Source organism: Odocoileus virginianus, chromosome 4, assembly GCF_023699985.2.
Source record: "Odocoileus virginianus isolate 20LAN1187 ecotype Illinois chromosome 4, Ovbor_1.2, whole genome shotgun sequence".
NCBI classification, from domain to species: Eukaryota; Metazoa; Chordata; class Mammalia; order Artiodactyla; family Cervidae; genus Odocoileus; species Odocoileus virginianus.
Genome location: NC_069677.1, coordinates 50,348,654 through 50,370,217, shown reverse-complemented (window position 1 = coordinate 50,370,217; position 21,564 = coordinate 50,348,654). Strand labels below are relative to the sequence as shown.

At 38.8% G+C, this 21,564-nt stretch overlaps 1 protein-coding gene across 3 annotated transcripts in view; it reads right to left on the bottom strand.

The window, feature by feature from the left end:
• Positions 1–21,564, bottom strand: part of LOC139034764 (uncharacterized) — a 97,820-nt gene that overhangs the window by 57,244 nt on the left and 19,012 nt on the right. For 2 of the 3 annotated variants that reach the window (XM_070466531.1, XM_070466532.1), the window contains exons 3-4: positions 13,536–13,757; positions 11,440–11,690 (exon numbers count right to left, since the gene is read on the bottom strand). In XM_070466531.1, coding sequence (XP_070322632.1) covers positions 11,440–11,612 — 173 coding nt within the window. In that variant the 5' untranslated portion in view covers positions 11,613–11,690; positions 13,536–13,757. The remainder of the gene's footprint in view (positions 1–11,439; positions 11,691–13,535; positions 13,758–21,564) is intronic. The other variant, XM_070466533.1, reaches the window with a different exon arrangement.

Sequence of the window (21,564 nt, the reverse complement as noted above, 5' to 3'; positions counted from 1 at the left end):
CAAACACTGACTCAAAGGACATGAATTTGAGCAAACTCTGGGAGACGGTGGAGGACGGAGGAGCCTGGCGCCCTACAGCCCATGGGATTACAAAGAGTCAGATGTCCTCGTGACTGAACAACAAAAACAAATCACCAAAAAATATGATGCATTTTTTTTTCTGGTTTTGAATGTTATAAAAAATAGTATCATTCTCTATGTACGGACTTTGATTCTTCCATATTGTTTGATATAGCTACAGTTCATTCTTAAATGTAAAACGTTTATACTTAAACATGATGCATTATGAGAATGTTTTATAATTTATTAATCCATTTTCTGGTCAGTAGATGTTTGTGTTGTTTCTCATTTGTACTGTTATGAAGAGTGAGGTAATGAACAAGACATGGATTTCATTAGGATATTTTCAGGGATGGAATTGTTCGGCTATGTGATTATTCAATTTTATAAAATAATGTTAATAGTTTTTCAAGTTGGTTTTACCAATTTGAATTCTCAGAAGAATTTTTAAGAGTTTCTGATTACTGTATCCTTTCCAATACCTGGTATTGCTTGACTTCCTAATTTTGTCAATTCAGCAGATGTAAAATATTATCTCATTATCATCTTAATTTGCATTTTAAAATTTATTTAAAAGGCTGGACATCTATTCTGTCTAAAATACAGAAGACCTAGGTTCGATCCCTGGGTCACGAATATCCCCAGGAGAGGGAATGGCAACCCACTTCAGTATTTTTGCCTGGAGAATTCCATGGGCAGAGGAACCTGGTGGACTTCAGTCCATGGGGTGGCAAAGAGTCAGACACGACTGATGGACTTGCACTTGTCTTTCCATATGTCAATTTGTCATTAAGGACTTCTCTACTATGAAATTTTTCTGTATGTTCTTTGCTTTTTCTGCCAAGTCACTTGTCTTGTGATATTGATTAGTAGGAGATCTTGAGATATCCTGGATTCTAATCCATTGTGGTTGTAGTTGTTGCAAACATCCCCTATTCTACTTTGTGATTTGAGTTTTCACTTTCTAAATGGTCTCTCTTGAGAAATAAATTCTTCTTTATTTTAATGTAAATTTATTATTCATTGCTTTAATGGTTAGAACTTTATCTTAAGAAATTCTTCTGTACCTTGAGGTTATAAAATTTCAAAAAATTTTCTGCTACAGGACAAAATAATGTTGGCTTTCGCTTTACATCCCTGATACACCTGTAATTGATACACCAGAATGATGTGAGGTAGGGATTCAATTTTACTCTTTCCATATAGATAACCAGCCATTCCACTGACTAAATAATCTGTCATGCAATGCCATGCATCAGTTCAGTTCAGTTCAGTTGCTCAGTAGTGTCTGACTCTTTGCAACCCCATGGGCTGAAGCATGCCAGGCCTCCCTGTCCATCACCAACTCCCGGAGCTTACTCAAACTCATGTCCATTGAGTTGGTGATGCCATCCAACCATCTCATCCTCTGCTGTCCCCTTCTTCTCCTGCCTTCAATCTTTCCCAGCATCAGGGTCTTTTCCAATGAGTCAGTTCTTCACATCAGGTGGCCAAAATATTGGAGTTTCAGCTTCAGCATCAGTCCTTCCAATGAATATTCAGGACTGATTTCCTTTAGGATTGGTTTCATCCCCTTGCAGTCCAAGGGACTCTCAAGAGTCTTCTCTAACACCACAGTTCAAAAGCGTCAATTCTTTGGTGTTCAGTTTTCTTTATTAGTCCAACCCTCATATCCATACATGACTACTAGAAAAACCATACCCTTGACTAGACAGACCTTTGTTGGCAAAGTAATGTCTCTACTTTTAAATATGTTGTCTAGGTTGGTCACAGCTTTTCTTCTAAGGAGCAAGTGTCTTTTAATTTCATGGCTGCAATCACCATCTACAGTGATTTTGGAGCCCCCCAAAATAAATTCAGCCCTGTTTCCACTGTTTCCCCATCTATTTTTCATGAAGTGATGGGACCGGATGCCATTCTCTTTGTTTTCTAAATATTGAGTTTTAAGCCAACTCTTTCACTCTCCTCTTTCACTTTCATCAAGAGACTGTTTAGTTCTTCCTTGCTTTCTGCCATAAGGGTGGTATCATCTGCATATCTGAGGTTATTGATATTTCACCTGGAAATCTTGATTCCAGCTTGTCCTTCCTCCAGCCCAGCATTTCTCATGATGTACTCTGCATATAAGTTAAATAAGTAGGGTAACAATATACAGCCTTGACGTACTCCTTTTCCTATTTGGAACCAGTCTGTTGTTCCATGTCCAGTTCTAACTGTTGCTTCCTGACCTGCATACAGATTTCTCAAGAGGCAGGTCAGGTGATCCGGTATTCCCATCTCTTGAAGAATTTTCCACACTTTGTTGTGATCCACACAATCAAAGGCTTTGGCATAGTAAATAAGACAGAAGTAGATGTTTTTCTGCAACTCCCTAGCTTTTTCGATTATCCAACGGATGTTGGCAATTTGATCTGTGGTTCCTCTGCCTTTTCTAAATCCAGCTTGAACATCTGGAAGTTCATGGTTCACATACCATTGAAGCCTGGCTTGGAGAATTTTGAGCATTACTTGGCTAGTGTGTGAGATGAGTGCAATTGTGTGGTAGTTTGAACATTTTTGGGCATTGCCTTTCTTTGGGACTGGAATGAAAACTGACCGTGCATGTCCACATATGAATGTTCCATAACTATTTTAGATTTTTAACAAGTCTTGATGAAAGTGAAAGTGTTAGTCGCCCGGTAATGTCTGACTCTTTGCAACCCTATGTACTATAGACCGCCAGGCTCCTCTGTCCATGGAATTTTCCAGGCAGGAATACTGGAGTGGGTAGCAATTCCCTTCTCCAGGGGATCTTCCCAACCCAGGAATTGAACCCAGGTATCCTGCATTGCAGGCAGATTCTTATACTATTTGAGCCACCAGGGAAACTATGCAATGCCATGCATGTCTGTATATCAATGTTCCATAACTATTTTAGATTTTTAACAAGTCTTGGTATCTTATATGAAAAAATCCCTCACTGATCTTGGCTATTCTTGGCCCTCTTCTATATACATTTTAGAATCAACTTGTCAATTTTTAAGAAATATTCTATTTAGATTTTTACTGCAATTGCATTACATTTATTAAATCTCAACTACTCCATTCTAGCTTTAATCTCTAGGACTCCACTAAAGCTGATCTTGTCAAAATCTCCAGAAGTCTCCACATTGCCAAATCAAATGGATAAGTCCTCATTCTCACTTTACTTGACCTATTAACTGCATTCATAAGAACTCTCTCCTTTTTCACTCAATTTGTGCTCTGGACTTCAGAAACATCACATTGTCCTGGTTTTCTTCCTAAACCACTGAACTAGTCTCAGTTTTTACAGCTGGCTCTTTCTCCTCTGCCTGAAATCTGGAAGTTGGACTGTTGCAGGGTCTAATTTTCAATTCTCTCTCCTTGTTCTTCTAGTTCCATGGCTTTAAATGTTACTTTCTGTTGACGTCTCCCAGGTATGTAATTGACCTAAGCTTCAGACTTGTGTATCCAATTGCACAACTGACATTTCCAGTTGAATTACAAATAGGCATTACAAACTAAATGTACTTTAAAAAGAAGAATTCGAGTTCTGTCCTAAATATGTTTCTTTCTCAGTCTAAATATATATTCCCATCATATACCCAATTGCTTAACCCAAAATACGGAGACCTCAATCATTCTAGGTTCTTCCTTTCCCTCATTCTCTGCATCTAATCCATTGGGAAGTTTGTAGGTGCTACTTCCAAAATACACCTTGAATCCATCTACTCTAGTACATTTCCACTGCCATCATTTGAGTCTAAGCCACCATCCTCTCTTGGTTTGACTACTGCGATTGGATAGACTACTGATGGGTCTGCCTCGTGCTCTTGCCTCACCAATATTCACTCTCCACTAAACAACCAGAGTAGCCTAAGAGTAACGACAGAATACGTGCTACCTCTGGTTAAAATCTTCCAAAGGCTTCTTGTTGCACTTAGAATAAAATCCGAAGCTCCTCGCCATGGCCCTCAGGCCCTACTAAACTGACTCCTGCCTAGCTCCTGGGCCTAAGCTGACAAATCCCATTCCCGTTGGCCGCCTTCTGCTTCTTCAAATATGTTAAGCTGGCACCCGTGCCAGGGTTTTTGCATGTGTTCCTCCAGATGCCTTCAGCTCGTTTGGATGCCTTATATTAATACCTCCTTTAACATTCTTCTATCAGTTCAAATATCCTCAGAGGGGACTTCCCTGAACCCAAAAGGTCTGGAATTATTTTATTTATTGATTGATTTACTTATTTATTCCCAACTAGAATTAAGTTCTTTGAGGACTGAGGCCTTAGGCTGTCTTGTTCGTAACCATATCAAGGCACCTGGAACAGCGCTGGGTGCATAGGAAATGTTCAACAAATATTTACTGAATGGATAAAAACTTCTCCCAGCGGATAAGGGAAAAGGACAGATGACTGAGGCTTATTAAGCATCTTACTTCCCCCCCCCCCCAACCACTTGGTATAGAAAGAAACAAAGCAAAATAAAAACAACTGGTATGTTAGGGAATAAGTGTTAATGGTATTTTCTTCCTTCTAATGTTGTTATGCTACTTGGGTAATAAATTCAAATTAGTAGAGCAAATTAACTTCTTTGAATTTACACAGTCTCATAATGAAATGAATAATAGTCAGCTTAGGAAAGCAATTTATATTTATGACTTTGGAAGAAGAAGTGAAACCTGTAAGAAGGTATTCACCTTTACTAACAATCCAATTTATGTCCAAAATACTGAACCTAATATTTGTTTCAAAATCTTAAATAGTACCTTATTGCTAAGAATGTAACTCATATTTTTCATGTCTAGTCTATTTTAGAGAAGGAGAGGTTTTAAACAACTCTCAATATATTATTTTTCTCTCAGCTTTAATTATTGTACCAGTAAAATTTTACTCAGATGTATAACTGGAAGTGTACTATGACTAACATAATATTTTGTTTAATAGATAAACTATGCTGGAATAGTCAGTAAATGATAACAAATAGGTACTTGTATTTTTTACTTATTTAACAAATCCATACATAAAGCTTAGTATGTGTCCGGCACTGTTCTAAGGATTTTGAAATATGTACATGTTTAATTCAATTCTTATAAAAACCCTACCATCAGGTACTATTAACATCCTCATGTTACACATGTGGAAACTGATACACACAGAGGTTAAGCAGCATTCCCAAGGCTCACATAACTAGTAGGAAATGCAAAAGCTGGGATTAAAATTCAGGCTATTCTTGGTACTGTGCCTTTACTACAACTCAATGTGACAGTGATTGAGAGTTGGCTAAGGAAATAAAAATATGTTTTCTTTGTCCAGCTGAAATAATTTTGTGTTGCATATCTGCTTGTTCTGAATACAAGAAGAGCTAGTAAGACAGGCAGACTGCTTAGGTTTCATTTACCACACATGGCATTCTGAAAGAAATCACTATTGTTTCTATGGTCAGGGTCACTATGGGGTACACTGTGACTTGTGCAGTGTACAACTCCAGAGGGCACTACCCACATAGGTTCTATGTAAGTGGCATCCCTTAGACCTGTTCAAGGTATAACCATCCATGGTGGAACTGCCAGTGGTCTAAAGACTTATTGGCAATCTCACAGTATAACTTCCAAGCAGGAGACCCTCCTCTCTACATAATCCAGTTTTAGTTTTACATTCATCAAAATTTATTACTGATATAATATATTAAAACGCCACTCTGTGTACTGGATAACTGTCATGTCTCTTCCATTTTCAACTTATCAGGAATAAAGAAACACTTAAGTGTCTGCATATATGGTACACTATAGAAACCCTTTTCTTTTTTTTTTTCTATGAAATGTTATGATTTTAAATGCCTTTCCTGGTAATTTTGGAAATAGTAACAAATCTAAGCCAAGATTTCTTGAAAGTCCAAATCCATTTCATAGTCCATTTGCCTTTAGATACTTCTGATAACATCTTATTAAATCCTTAGTTTAGTCAACTGGCAATCATCTGGTTGGGCACTCTTGGCCCACTGAACTTAACTCCAAAAAGTGGGTGTTGTAACTGCCAGAATGGGCAGTGCTGAAGGAGTCATGGGTACATGGGGTCTGAGTGGTTGTCTGGCCTAATTTTTCCCTAGATGAAGAACCTGAGGCCTGGAAAGTTGATAGTCATCCCAAGTGTACACAGCTGGTTGGTGGCAGGAATAAGTCTTGAATCTGAGATTATAAACTCTTACTTTTTGGCCTTTTTCTGTTACATCTCACTATGTTCTGTACCCTGTAGAAAACACAGACGTTATTTTGTATAAATACTTCAAACTACTATGTTCCAACTTTGCTATTTGCCCTTGTCCACATTCACTGGTACAATCAGTTCAGTTCTTTGAGCATTAAATGTGATCCATTCCATTATTAAGAAAGGAAAAATCCATTACTAGTTCAGAAATACAGACTGGTGGTTTACTGGCCAGGTGTCAGGGTTAATCTCTGACAGGTGAATTAATTAAGTGGTCAGTTAACTTCTATGGGCTTCTTCCAACTATGAAAAGAGAGGGCTGGAAAAGTGGCCTGCCATGTACTTTCTGGCTCTTACACTTTGTGTTCCTATGAATTACCATTGTGATTCTCAACTATCCTGTTCTTAAGGTGCATTTGGAATATATAACACTCTCTTTACGTCTCAATTAAATGAGATCATGTCTTTTAGTAGCCAAGTATTTTCCTACTTTATTTTTCACATGTCGCTTAGCACCTTACACTTACTTAGTACTTTACACCATGTACACAGTGACCTGTCATTCTGTTGTGCCTAGTCTAGTCTTTGTTTTTGTTTTGGTTGGGAAAGAACTGTTGCTAAAAGGAGAGGAGAAGGAAATCTCCCGGGTGGAGTCTTTAGCATGCCAGAGACCTGCCAAGGGTTGCCATGCTCAGAAGCACAAGACTAGTTAAACCAGGGGTTGTTGCCTGGTCCAGAGGGAACTCATGAGGGGGCCTAGTTTGAGAACTTAGCCCAAAGTAGATGCTCAGAACTAGACAATAACCAATGGACCCAAACATATCCTTTCCTGGAGTCTTTGAATGGAGACAAAAAGTAGGTTATGGGCAGGAGAGAACAACAGAGATCCAGAAGGGTGTGATTTAAAGTCTCAAAACAAGCGTTGGGGTAGTAGAAACCATGAAGTGGGGAAAAGTGAGTCAGAACGAAAGAGAAATAAGTGAAGATAGACAGTAGCTGAGTCACAATAGTGGACTCAGTAGAGCAAGGATAAATAAGCCTGAGGCAATGATCAGATGACCAGAGTTCTTGTATCATGAGGGTGTCAGAAGCTCTTGCTGCGGACTGTACCACGTTCTGGTTCTCTGTGAGACCTGGACAGCAAAAAGTTGCTTTTTTATAGCTCCATAGTGCCCCAATTATTGCTCGAGTAATTTCGATCTCCTGAAGCATCCCAAGTAGACCTCTGCATCTTGCCACTTGGAAAAAACCTAAATAACATGGTGTCTGTCAAATTCATACCCCAGGCTCTTGGAGTGCCTGCAGGCTGCTTTGTGCCATGCAGGCAGCTCTCCGGAGAGTCTGCTGAATCAAGCTGTGAGATGGATGGAGCTACCTTGGGAGTGAGCAACTCCAAGTTAGCTGATGAAAGAGTAGTTCTGAACAAGGATCAAGGTGTGTTCAAAGTTATCTGATAAGTCGTGGGCTGGAGCAGATTGGAGCCTTGTAAGTAAACTGGTTTATGTAGCAAGATTACCAGGAGGGCCCCTACTCCAAATATTCTGCCTCCAATTTGCCACATTGCCTGAAATTTCACACTGAGAGATTAACTTCTTCTGATGGAAGTCAAAATCTCTCCAAATACCTACTTATAAAGTACCTATGTTCAGAGACAGGATTAACACTTAAAGTTGTTACCAGCCTTTCACATCTTGGTGTGCACTCATTCAGCAAGCCCATTCCTTGCAGTTTATTCTCTTAAGGGGCTGAAGAAATTGGTTCTGATGGTGTCAGGTCACAACGGGGGACACTTTCAGAGCATGATACACTACTGAAGGAAATTATACCAGACAAAATAAACTCTGGCTAATGTTAGTAAAGGGAAAAGTAGAGGAAACAGCAGGGATGAAGCCAGATGTCAGTACCTCCAAGCCTCATTCTAGAGGACCCAATATACTAAATATAATGCAAAAAGGACAGCAGCCTTCAAGGTTGATATATGCTTAAGAAGATCTGAACTCTATGCCCATTCTCTACTGCTTGCTTAGTATACATATAGCTTGGAGTCTCTGGACCTCAGTTTCCCAGTCCATAAAATGGGACATATGAAAAATCTATAATTCTTCAGAGAGAGGTAGTCAGGAGCAACTAAGAGGATGGAGGTGAAACGACTTTGAAATTGTAAACAGCATATGTTGCTAAGTAGTTCAATCCAAGAGCTGATGGAGAGGGCCTTACCCTCAGGGTAGACCCTTCCTGCTACTAAACCCCACCCCTGCCTGGGCCCAGGAAGATACATAGATTGACTTGTCTCCTACCCACATTACTATGGTAGTTACTCATCACTGTGAAACATGTTTTTGCCTCATCCTGTTCTCCATAGCAATCACTCTTCTTTTCCTTACTCGCCTTGGCCTTTTATATTTAGTTATAAAACTAACCTCCAAAGTAACCCATTAGATTTTCTCTTTATCCTCTTCCCTTTCTTTTATAAATGTTTTCTAACAGATAGGTATGGGACTTATGAAACTTTGATTACAAATCACAGAAAACTTGAATCAAGTTAATATAAACAACATGGGGGATTAATGGTTTATATTGTTAAACGGTGCAGAGACAGCTTCAGGCCAAGCTTGATCCAGCAGTAAAATGGTGACATCTGGGACCTAGTTTAATTCAGTTTCTCTATTCTGCCCTCCATAGTATTTGCTTTATTTCAAGGCTGATCCCCATTATGACCCTAATATGACTGCCAATTACTTCAGTGTTCTTGTCCACCAGGAAAAACAGAATGATTTTTTCCCCCAGAAAACGCCTCAAGATTCACTCTGATTTGATGAGCTTAGATCACATGCCCTCTTTGAATAAATCTCTGTGGCTGGGGGAAAGAATGCATTGAATAGTTTAACCTGACTCACATTCTCTATTCCTGGGACTGGAAGATTAAGTTTTTCCAGAGCCTCATGAATCCCCAGATGTTTTCTGGGCTGCTAAGGAAGTAAATAGGGAGAAATGGACCTGAGGAGGCCACTAACCAAAGACCACTGCAACAGGCTGGAAAGAGATACTATCCCTATGTGAAAAGCTGCAGTGGCCAGATGCTTAAAGCTTTTCCATTTGAAAATTAGAACACATGCTGTTTAAACCAAATTTGATGTGTCTAATGTGATACAAATTGACTTTCATCAGTAGGCATGAAGAACAATCATTAACCTTTGAATTTTGTTATTTTTATAAAGCACTGAATTCTATACTTCGGTGCTCTCATGAGGGAAGCTTTTTTGTTTACGCATTTTAGCCATTTCCAACATTCTCTAAATTGAAACAGAGAATGTTTTTTTTTTTTTTCCTTCTAGTGTAAAATCGGATAAGCAACAGCACACTGTAGGAAGTCAGTCTAGCCACAGCAAATCTGTACTTGTTTTTGTGAGAGAGGATGGGAAGAATGAATATTTGCCCTGTGGCATCAATTTCCTGTTTAATGTTCTCCAAGAGGCATTTGGAAAATGCCCAGCTACACAGATGTACGTAAATACCATACATAACTTGTTTTCATGAGTGGAAAGAGAAGTCTGTAAAATTATGACAAGGCTGATTTACCCTCACTGCCTGGTAGTTGGTGAGTCACTCTACCTTTTACTTCATAATTTGAAAGATGGATCATTCCAGAGTGTGGCATTGGAAGGACAGGCGGTATAGGAATGAATAGCTTTGGCTTCTTAGCCCAAGTTCTTATTCATTCAGGGCCACTTAACATTCTGAAGTTTGCATCTGCCTGTGCCTGCTGGAGGTTGCCTTCAGACTACCTATAAGGGGGGGGGGGGGGGGAACATATATATATACATATATATATGTATATATATATATATAATGACAGTTCTCTAAAAAACAAACAAAATAACCTGTCCCAAACAGGAACCCATCTGTAAGGCCTGCAAACATGAATCTGTTTTCAAACCACAAAAAAACATATGCATATACCACATAGTATCTCTCAAGGTGTGGGCAGATATTTTCTCAATCCTGTAGTGACAAATTACCCCAGACCGCTTACACACCATTTCTGAACAACTTATTTGAAAGGTCATGGCTTGGTTGTAAGAGTCTTATTTTTGTTTAAACAACTAACCTCTAGGGCTGCTACATAATTTAAGAACTTGACATAGAAAGGAAGATTCAGACAGGAAGGATCCATCTTCTAACTTATCCTTTTGACTCATTTTCTCACACAAGGCAAGGTGAGAAATAATAGTTATGATCTATTTAGCATCTACCTAGTTGGGTGCTTAGGAAGACTATGACAGGAATGCCTTTATATATCTCAATGCTAACTCTTCTTATATCCTACTGTTGGTTCAAATCTCCACATCTTAGAAATGAGGAAACTACGACTTACAGAAGATAAATTATAGCCCAAGGTCACCTGAATAACTAGTGGAGTCAGTAGTCAAGCCCAGGTCTGTCTGGCCCTGAAGCCCATACTCTATTCTCAAATTTAGAAATTATTAATTTAGGATTCATGGATGGGCTTCAGAAGATTCACAAGAACCTCAAATTAAATTTATACATAAATATATATACATTATTCCCCCCTGCGGAAAGCATCTAAAACTTTCCTCAGGTTATCAGCTGTATTTTCAGAGCCTGTCATAGTCTTGAATGCAGCACGCATGTGATTTAAATATTTGTTCAATGAACGATATGGGTACATGACACAAAAAAGCATTAGTACCACTGCTTGCCCCATTATTTGATCTACAGTTTAACAGATTTGAATTTCCAGTACAACTGGCTGTTTGGATACCTAAATTTAGTTGATAATCCATTTGAAACTATTTGATATTTCTATAAAGAGATTAAACATTTTTAGGAGCTATTGTCTAAGGAGATGTTTTTTCTTAAATAGAGCTGGCTAATGCAAAGGACTGGAAACTATTTAGACCACTATAGAATAGAAATATAATCTGAGCCAAAAAGGCAAGCCACATTTTTAATTTTTAACTTTCTTAGCCACAGTCAAAAATAGTAAAAAAAAAAAAAAAAAAATGAAAAAGGTAAAGTTAATTTTAATCATGCTTTATTTAACTCAATATATCCAAATTACTTTCATTTCAACCTGAAAGCAATGTGAAAAATTGTTAATAAGATATTTTCCTTTTTTTCATACTAAGTCTTGGAGAGCCAGTGTGTATACTTACTTCAGACTGGCTTCATTTTTCATGCTCAGTGGCCGCGCTGGCTCCTGGTTGCTGTATTTGAGTGGTGCACATGAAGACCCAGGTGGTTGAAAGAAGCGGGCATTGTTGATGAAGCATGGAGGAAGGTAGGAAGAGAATGTGGCAGGTTTGGACATGTGGAAAGACACTTCCATAAATACAGCAACGTTAGGTTAGGTTGCCAGCTCATGTTGCCAAAATTGTAGCTTTGCAGGTGATTACTTAGACAGGTTCTAGAAAACAAAACAGTGCAAAATCCATCATTTCAACAGAAGTCTTTTCCTAGTCCTGCAGTCACCTTTTTTCTTGGTAACAACATGTAGATCCAGGGTACACATTTAGAGAAGATGTGATGCAGAGTGACTCAAGTTATGCCTAGTAATTATAATAATAACTTTGTTCTTTTGACCACACCTAGAGCAAAGGGTCTGTGAGTTTTACAGTACAGAGCTTAGGGTTGTCTCCACCGGCCAGGAGGTACATTCCTCCATTTGACAGACTCAGGAAGGAGGCTTCGGAGCCCTGAGGTCACAGACTGCAAGAACAGCAGAGCCATAAAAGAGCCCAGGAAATTTTGTCCTGCATCCTACCCGAGCTTCATTCGTGTTCTTTTATGTGGTTTTTTGAGGCTGTCCTAAGGCTCTTCCACAGGGTGTGGCCTAAGTCTACTCTTCTATCTGCCTCTCCTAAGGCTGAGATTGAGTTCATTGAAATACCTTTTGCTCCTAGGTGGGCAGTTTGTGATCTCTAAACACATCCAGAAATTCTTTATTGATATAAAGTATCTTTTAGAGCTACATTTCTTCTAAATTGTTTAGTTACTCAACATGGCAAGCATAATATTGCCTTTTTCCATAAAATACGTTGAATCCATTTGGGAGCTTATGGTCTTGTTAGCACAGGTGCCATACCTAGAATTCCCAAGAACTGAGACATTACCTGAATCCATGTTATCCCTGGCATTATGGTTTTTTGTGGCGTTTGGTTTGTTTTGGGGTTTTTTGACCAGCTGGGTTGGTAGGATTTTAGTTCCCTGACCAAGATCAAATCTGGGCCTATGGCAGTGAGAGCACCAATCCTGGACCACCAGGGAATTCCCTCCCTGGCCTTCTGTTAAAAGCATTTGTTTCAGGCAAGTGGCGGAAGATACTTAAATTTTAAAGGAAAAAAATACAACCAAACATATAAAGACATATGCCTCCTGAGGAATAGAAATAGTGTTTACTTGGGAACTTCCCATTTTAATATGATATGCTCCTGATAAAGCATGAAACATTGGTTAAGTTCAGCTTATGAGAACGGAATGAAATCCTACGTCCATACAAGTACCTGCTGGGTGAAATGCAGATGTCGTTGAGCAAACTCCTTCCACCCCCACTTGTCCCCACTTGTCACCAATACCATCACTACCACCAGCACCCCCACCGCCGTTACCACCAGCACCATACCTCTCCTTACGCTAACCTGCTTCAAGTCACTGGAGAAAGAGAGCCTAGGGAAAGAATGCTTCATGGGGAGTCACCTCTGCACTCAGGGCCATGTGCTCCCTCCAGTTACTGGGTCATGGAGTGGTATGAACTGGAAAGCGCAACATTTCTAAACCAATCCAAACACCAACTTCTTCCTCTATAACGACGGAAAGTCATGTGCTGAAGTAGACATTGACTAGGGTAATAGAAGAGTCTAAGAAAGTAATTAACTAGGAGGGTAAAAATACATGTCAGAGATGACTGTGGCTGAAAACCCTCAGGGAGTAAACAGACAGGAAGTTCTCAGGACTCAATTCATAATGGAGTGTCCGGGTGTGGAGGAGCGGATGGATAGGGGATGATGCATATTCCCTGCATTGCATACAACCTCAAAATACTGAGGCTGCTTCTACAAAGTGTTTATGAAAACCAGTCTCAGGACTGCAGTCACTACTCACCAGTGACGATTGATGCTGTGCTGGTTAATTTCTAAGTTTGTTTTTGTAGCAAAATAGTGCCTTGTTAACCTAGTTTACAAGCAGAAGCCAAAAGGAGGCTCTTCAACACGTATGATCTGTTTCTTAATTCTCTGAGCCTCAGTGGCTTTACCTGCAAAATGGGAATGCGTGCATGTGTGCTAAGACTCTTCAGTCATGTTCGATTCTTTGTGACCTCAGGGACTGTAGCGCTCCAGGCTCCTCTGTCCATGGGGTTCTCCAGGCAAGAATACTGGAGTGATCCTCCTCCAGGGAATCTTCCTGACTCAGGGATCAAATTTGCATCTCCTGTGTCTCCTGCATTGGCAGGAGAGTTCTTTACCACTAGCACCACCTGGGAAGCCCAAAATGGGAATAATGTAGGATAAATGAGAAAATGCATAATTTATTACATAGGATATTCAACACATATTAGGAATGATCATGATAACATGGACCTTATTTACTAAGAGAATGCTTGCTTTATCTCTATTATCTTTATCTCAAAACATTCCTAGGAAATAGATACTATCACCTCCATTTTATAAACAAGACTCAGCAAGGTTAAAATCACACAGATTACAAAAGATTTCTTCTACTCTACTTTTCACTGTTGGGTGCAACTAGATTTCTTTAATATGTAAACTGTGTAATTTGCAATGGTTTAGATATCAGTGAAAGATGAAAATTATCCAAACCCAAATACAAATACATACAGAAAAACTCACTAATTTGGACCAACTAGGCCATTTTGAAGGAAATGCAGCTTTATTACTTTCAAGTACATACGGTAACCAGAAAAATGACTAACAAGTACTGGCAGTTAAGACCTAGATTTAGTAAATAGATAAAAATAATTAGCATATCCAAGAAGGTCTGGTCTTGCCTATTCTTTGAATAGAATAAATAAAAGAAATCTCAAGTGCTAGAAGACAAATTACTTTCTTTGGTAAGTAAATGCTTCCTTTCAAATATTATTTATACTATTCATTTACTTATTAAGCCACGTCTTCATAGATGGTAGACAGTGAAGTCGCTCAGTCGTGTCCGACTCTTTGTGACCCCATGGACTGTAGCCCACCAGGCTCCTCCCTCCATGGGATTCTCCAGGCAAGAGTACTGGAGTGGGTTGCCATTTCCTTCTCCAGGGGGTCTTCCCAACTCAGGGATCGAACCGGGGTCTCCCACATTCCAGGCAGACGCTTTAACCTCTGAGTCACCAGGGAAGCCCAGAGAGTATAAAAGTACACACCAACTCAGTCCCTGTATACATGATAGAGCTTAAAATCGTCCAAATTAACTGTTGACATTTTTAATTAGCTTACCTTTTTTTGTCTTTTAATTCTTTAGAATATAGTGTTCCAAATAAATGTAAATTTGTAAAATATTTTTCAAATATTACAATTATTCAAACTTCATAAAAAAGACTTATTCTGATATTAATATGAATGGCACAGTATCAACTATGTCTTTTGTTACTGTAGACATTTTTGAGTAATGCAGTCTTTTCTCAAATGAAATATTTATGTCATTTATGAGAACTCTTTATATTAATAGTAGAAGAAAGAAAAAATTGAGAAGAAAGTGTTCAGACTCTAGTCTTTGACAACGTTGGCACCAAATCTGCCCTCAGTAATAGATTCAACACTTCTATTTACTTCAGTGTACCATATATGGCCCAACCTGGGTGTGGACTCTAATATCTATTGCTGTTAATCCATGGAAAATATGTGTTCCCCTTAAAAGTTAATGGATTGTTGCAAAAAGAATAAAGGGATTTATTAAATATGGTGGTCTTGAACTATGCCAAATATTTTGTGGTTTTGTGGGAATACAGCAAAGGTAATAATTGGTATTATAACAAATGAGGGTCTCGGCAAGTCCCAGCTGTTGAACACATGATTGTTACTTGGGAGGGCAAATAGCAATATTTTTTTCCTCTCTTGAGTACAATCTGCTCTTGATACACCCGCAGAACTACAATGAACTGTTAGTGGGAGTTATGTTCAGACAAAGGAGACTGAGAGACATTTCTTTCCTCCTGCCTACATGAAACTTCATCTGGTTGATGTCTGTCCAGAGTTAAATTTTCCATATCATATAAACTCTGTGTTAGTATTTTAACTGCATTTGATATGATGTCTTTCTTTGTAAAAGCCAAAGAAACATTTGTAATAAAGTTTATATTAGGTAGTATTTGGTTTTTACTGCATATTTGTATATATAACTAAATTTAACATTCAGCAAACAACTTTTAAGCATCTGCTTTATCTGAGCACTATAATCTGCATAAGCAAAGAAAAAGAACCAGGCACTATCCTTCCAGAACTTCAAGTCTTGGTAGAGAGATAAGATACATTTATTTAGAATTATAGACATGTAGAGTTAGAAGGGGCCTCAGAGTTGATACAGTCTTGGGGTTACACATTCAAACTCTTAACAGAGAGTTAGCATAAACTAGTGACGTGAAGTACCAGGCAACTAGGGCACCATGTCCCGTCAGAGAGCTTCTGCCCTGTGTTAGGGACAGTCACTTTCCTTCTCAGTGGGTTTGCTGCCATGCAAAAATGTAGGCTTCTTATTGCCCCGTCTGTTGATTTCTTTTTCTTCTTTTTTTTCCGGAGAGGGTAGAATTCCAAGTTCTCCAAAAATTTCCCAACTTTTTAACATTGCCAACTAATTTGAATTTTCCTCAGGCCAGATGAAACACATGTGTGTCTCATTCGACCTGTGGGCTGCCATTTTGCAGCCTCTGATCCAGACTAACTCTTCCATTTCATAGATGTGGGAAGTGGCCTCAAAGCCTGAGATTGTTCTCTAGGACTCCCAGTCCAAAGCTTCCATCACTTAACGACACCTTCTTTCAACAGGAAAACAACTTTAGATGACTTCAAAAAGTGTGCACACACACACACACAAAATTGCAGTTACAAAGCAACATTGATTTTTTTTTCTCCCAATTGTTTTTATTAGTTGAAGGCTGATTTTTTTTTTTTTTTTTAAAGCACAAGATGATATGAAAACCATGGGGAGAATTTATGGGAGAGAAGCAACAGAATGCTTATGGAAGGAAGAATTTGAGAAGGGTTTTTGCAAGTGACATTTGTGCTAGATCTTGAAGGAAGTGATGAACACAAATTCATAAGAAGGAACAATAGGGGAATTCAGTAGAGGGGAACAGAATAAAGAAAATTCATGATTAAGAATTTGTAAATGGACAGACAAGACAGCACAGAGAATGGCTTGATTTAATTAGGGGGTAAAAATCATGTCTTTGTCATTCATTCAAGAGATATTTCTTGAGCTGCAACTGTGTGCTAGGCACTGTTCGAGGCCCTGTAGATACTGCAGTAAACAAGACAGCCAAGGTCCTGGTTTTTTGTGGGCTGGTTTTTCCAGTGGCACAGACAGGTAATAAACAAGTGAAATATAATATAAAGTATGATGAATAAAATAAAACTAAATGTGACAGTATCAGCAGAGAATGCACATTAGATGGGGTGATCAGGGAAGACTTCTCTGAGGAATCAGCAGTTGCTGACTGAGTCCCAAATGATGAGAAAAAGCCAGTCATACAGTGATCTGGGCAGAGAACTTTCACACCAGAGGGAAAAGCTAGTGCAAAGGGCTTTGGGCAAGAAGGAACAGAAAGACCCAAGTGAACTGTGGCAAGCGCAGCAGGAAAGAAGGTCAGAAAGATAGGCAGACCCTTTATTAGGCGTTGGTAAGGAGTCTGGAGTGAAATGAGGTTTCCCATAGAGAAGCAGCATAATTTGATTATAAATGCTCAGTTTTCAACAAGAAAGTAGCATAATTTGATAAGAAAAGGAGGTAGATAATGGAACTCTTAAATGGAAGCTGTTAAAATGCAGTTAATTTTAGGGAATTGCCGTAGATTCCAGCGGGCAGAACAAGGATGAAGATGGTGGCTGAGAGTCTGTTCTGCCTCCTGACTGCAGACTGGGTTGGGGTCAGGGGTCTGGGTAGAGGCTGTTGGAAAATCCAGGCATAAGGAGGATTAGGATTCGGTCAGGAGTGGTGGAAATGAAGGGGAGGAAGCAGTTACCATGAACTCTAAACAGAACAAATTGAGACAAATTAGAACAACCAGATGAGAAAAACTGTTGTGAGGAAGTCTCAAGTGTCAGAATTGGAAATGGCCTTGGTGATTAAGAGGGGAGAGAATTCTATCAAGATACTAACTCTTAGGGGATCATGAGACCTCTATTATAAACAACAAAACATATAAAATTAAAGAGGTGACAGAGCAGGGCAGGAGAGAGGTTTGGAACTACTCTTCGTGTCAATAGAAATTGAGGCTAATGGAGAAGCAGAACTCCCAGGAGGTCATGTAAAGAGAAACATTTAAAAAACCTCAATCCTGATTTTACTCATAGCAAGGTTGAGAATACAGTGTAACTAGGCATTTGTTCTTCTTTTTTTTTAATTGACCTGCTCAACCAAGGACAAAAGCACAATCTGTCAACTAGGGTTTGGGGAAAAAATAGTGTGCTAGAAACATGTAGCTATTCTATATCAATGTATTAATAATAAACACTAATATGTTTTACTATAAAAAAGTGTTATTTGAAGCAAAATTTAAAGGAATGTTCAGGGCTATGGTTTTTCCAGTAGTCATGCTTGGATGTGACAGTTGGACTATAAAGAAGGCTGAGTGCCGAACAATTGAGGCTTTTGAACTGTGGTGTTGGAGAAGATTCTTGAGAGTCCCTTGGACTGCAAGGAGATCCAACCAGTCCATCCTAAAGGAGATCAGTCCTGGGGGTTCATTGGAAGGACTGATGTTGAAGCTGAAACTCCAATACTCTGGCCACCTGATAAGAAGAGTTGACTCATTGGAAAAGACCCCGATGCTGGGAAAGATTGAGGGCAGGAGGAGAAGGGGATGACAGAGGATGAGATGGTTGGATGGCATCACTGACTCGATGGACATGGGTTTAGGTGGACTCTGGGAGTTGGTGATGGACAGGGAGGCCTGGTGTGCTGCAGTCCATGGGGTCGCAAAGAGTTGGACACGATTGAGTGACTGAACTGAACTGAACTGAACTGAAAACAGACTCAGATGCCTTCTCTCTCATTTTCACTTACTATTGATGATTGGGCTTCCCCCATAGCTCAGTCAGTGAATCATCTGCCTGCAATGCAGGAGACCCAAGTTCGATTCCTAAGTCAGGAAGATCCCCTGGAGAAGGAAATGGCAACCCACTCCACTATTCTTGCCTGGAGAATTCCACGGACAGAAGAGCCTGGCAGGCTACAGTCCATGGGGTCGCAAGAGTCGGACACAGCTTGGCAACTAAACCACCACCACATTGATGATTACTTAATAACTGAATGTAAACCTGAGTGTTTTCCTAGAATCTTCAGCCTCTCTGTACAGTCTGGGACGGTTGACAGTCCTGAAATGGAAAGCTCTGAGTTTGAAAACAAAACAAAATCTTAGGCAAACTTTTAAACCAGCTCTTTACTCCTAACATAGCAAAGCACTAATTTTATATATAAGAAAAAATTTAAAAAAAATTTATACCCACAAATATTTATCAGTGCTTATGTACAAAAATGAAGAAGATATGGTCCCTGCTGTCGTGGAGTTTACAATTTTATCAACAACAAAAAAATTTGGTAAGATCTTTATAGTAGATGAATAACTTTTAGCAGAGCAGAGAGAGTTAAAGAATAAGCAGTTGATTGTTTTCTAGGAAGATCCATGGCTATTGTCAGTTCCCTTTAAAAAGAATCAAGTTCATAATATTGAGTACAGAGGAAAAGATCAAGTACCTATTTTCCTATTCAAAATGCCAAATTGTGCCTGCCTCAGAAAAATTCTCATAAATTTTGCTTGGCCAGTGAGGAAAATTCTAGAAGATATCCTTCAATTATTTTTAACAATGCATTCAAATTTCATTGTTTTGATTTTGAGGAAAATCGCTAGTGCTTTTGTAGCCATAACATGTTCATCAATGCTTGTCATGAAGAATTCAAACAGTGCACATAGTACAAAAAAGAACATGAAAAAAAACCACTCCACTTTCCACTACTTCATAATGACTTCATCAAGACTATGAGTAGAAAAACATTATGTGGGTGCTTATACACCGATAGAAAGATCAATTAGAAGGGTAAAAAGGAGGAGGGAGATAGAGAGCTAAAACACTTTTATATAAATTAGGTTCGGTGTTGCTATTTTCAACAAAATATATTACATTTAATTGTATCTGAATTTCAACTGGGAGAAAAGGAAAACAAAAAAAGCAAAAATAGAAGAGAAAAAAAGGTGGAATAAAGTGTGAGAAAACACCACCAACCACTGAACTCTGGCCTCTAGTGCCATCTCACTCTATACTGGCTGTACCAATCTGTGACTTAGTAGAGATTTATAAGCTCTATTTATGTTAAGGTCCACGTTTAACACTTTACTTTCATGTATTACCCTTAACTTTTCGTGCTTAATCCAATTTGGTTATAACATATGAGATAGCCTTCTATCATGAGAACATATTTTTCTATTGATATACTCTGAAATCTAACAAAGATATGTAGAATAGGAGGTCTTCTACATGGTTTTGATATGTGTGGATTTCAGCTAGTACACGTTAATTAATAATACTAGGCCCTCAATAACACAGTTCAAACCTTACTCGGCATGCTCTATGGTATATTAACTGTGAGTAAGTGCATAAAGTACAAACTTTGTTCCTAACACTTCAGCGCACAAATCACTAAGTAAATACCAGATGGATAGCACGATCCATGACTAAGCACGTCACTTCCTCCAAAGCCTGTATGGTCACCTCGCATCTGTTGTTCCGTTCACCCAGATTTGTCTGTTATCACACAGATAGCAAAGTGTGCAGTTGCCCTGCTTCCTTGTCTCCCAGAGATAAACCTCTGTGACATTTTACAGAAATGGTTAATCACAAGAGGGAATTGATCAACAACGAGGAAAGTGCAGCCCAGTACAGAAAGAGATAATGCTGGAAGTAAAATCTGAATCCGGTGTGAACGGAGTTATAGGAGAAGGCCCAGACTGTGGAGATGCTGGCACTGCTGCAGTGTCAGCCCTTCTCCATGCGCAGCCAGAGGCACCTAGTGAACAAACTAATGGCATTCAAGAGGAAAGTGCTTGTGATGAAAAGGGTGACGATGTCCCAGAGGAAGTGGATCCAGGAAAAGACGTCACATTCAAGAAGCTCTTGGAGACATTTCACAACAGCGAACATGCAAGGGATAAAATGTTGGAAGCTGATCCAAACTTAGAAAGAAATGACAATTTTGCCAACGCATGGAAAAGATTTATAGCAAGGTATATGATAAGACTGTAAGTACAGTTGAAACTACTCTTGATGTGGTTTTCACAAAGAAATAAAATACTTTAATTCTCAATATTTTTAATGCTTTATAGTTTACAGACTGTCAGCATTTACTACTTTTTTCTTTTTCCTATATATTTAAGAGGAGACTTAAGAGGATTTTTAATGTTTTCAGAGAAAATTTTAAAGGTCTTGGAATAATCATAATATTTTCAATTGATTAGGAAGATCATTTGGCACAGCTTCAGCTTGCATAGTCATTTTACGTCCTAGACTAGAAGCAAGGTGAGATCTGTCTGTACTTAATTATCTTGTGCACATTACTACTTAAATATAATCTGTCCCCATTTTCTGTATCTTGACTTCTCAATTGAACTGGAAACTGCTTAATTGCAGATAAAAGGCAAGCCCTCTTACTTTTGCCTATTCCACCTAGCATAGCACTGACTATTTGGTAACTGCTTAAACAGCACTTATTGGTTTACTAAATAGCTACTCTTAGGGTGAATGAATGATAGGGATTTTATAAAATGTAAAGCCATAATAATAAATATTATTCCTGTCATGAGAGTGTAAGATTTACCCATTTTTCACTGTTAGAATAACCAAGTATGGCTCCCAAGATTGTATGCTCCTAGCTCACAGGTACAGTATTCTTTTGAATGATGGTCTGTGGATTTGTTTTGTACATGATCTGTATAAAATCCCACTGGTAGCCCTGATATCTATCCCTAGCACCTAGAACAATGCCTACCTTACCAAAGGCGCATGATAAACATTTATCATATGAATGTAATTAGTAATAATCATTAGGACTGTGCATTGCACAAT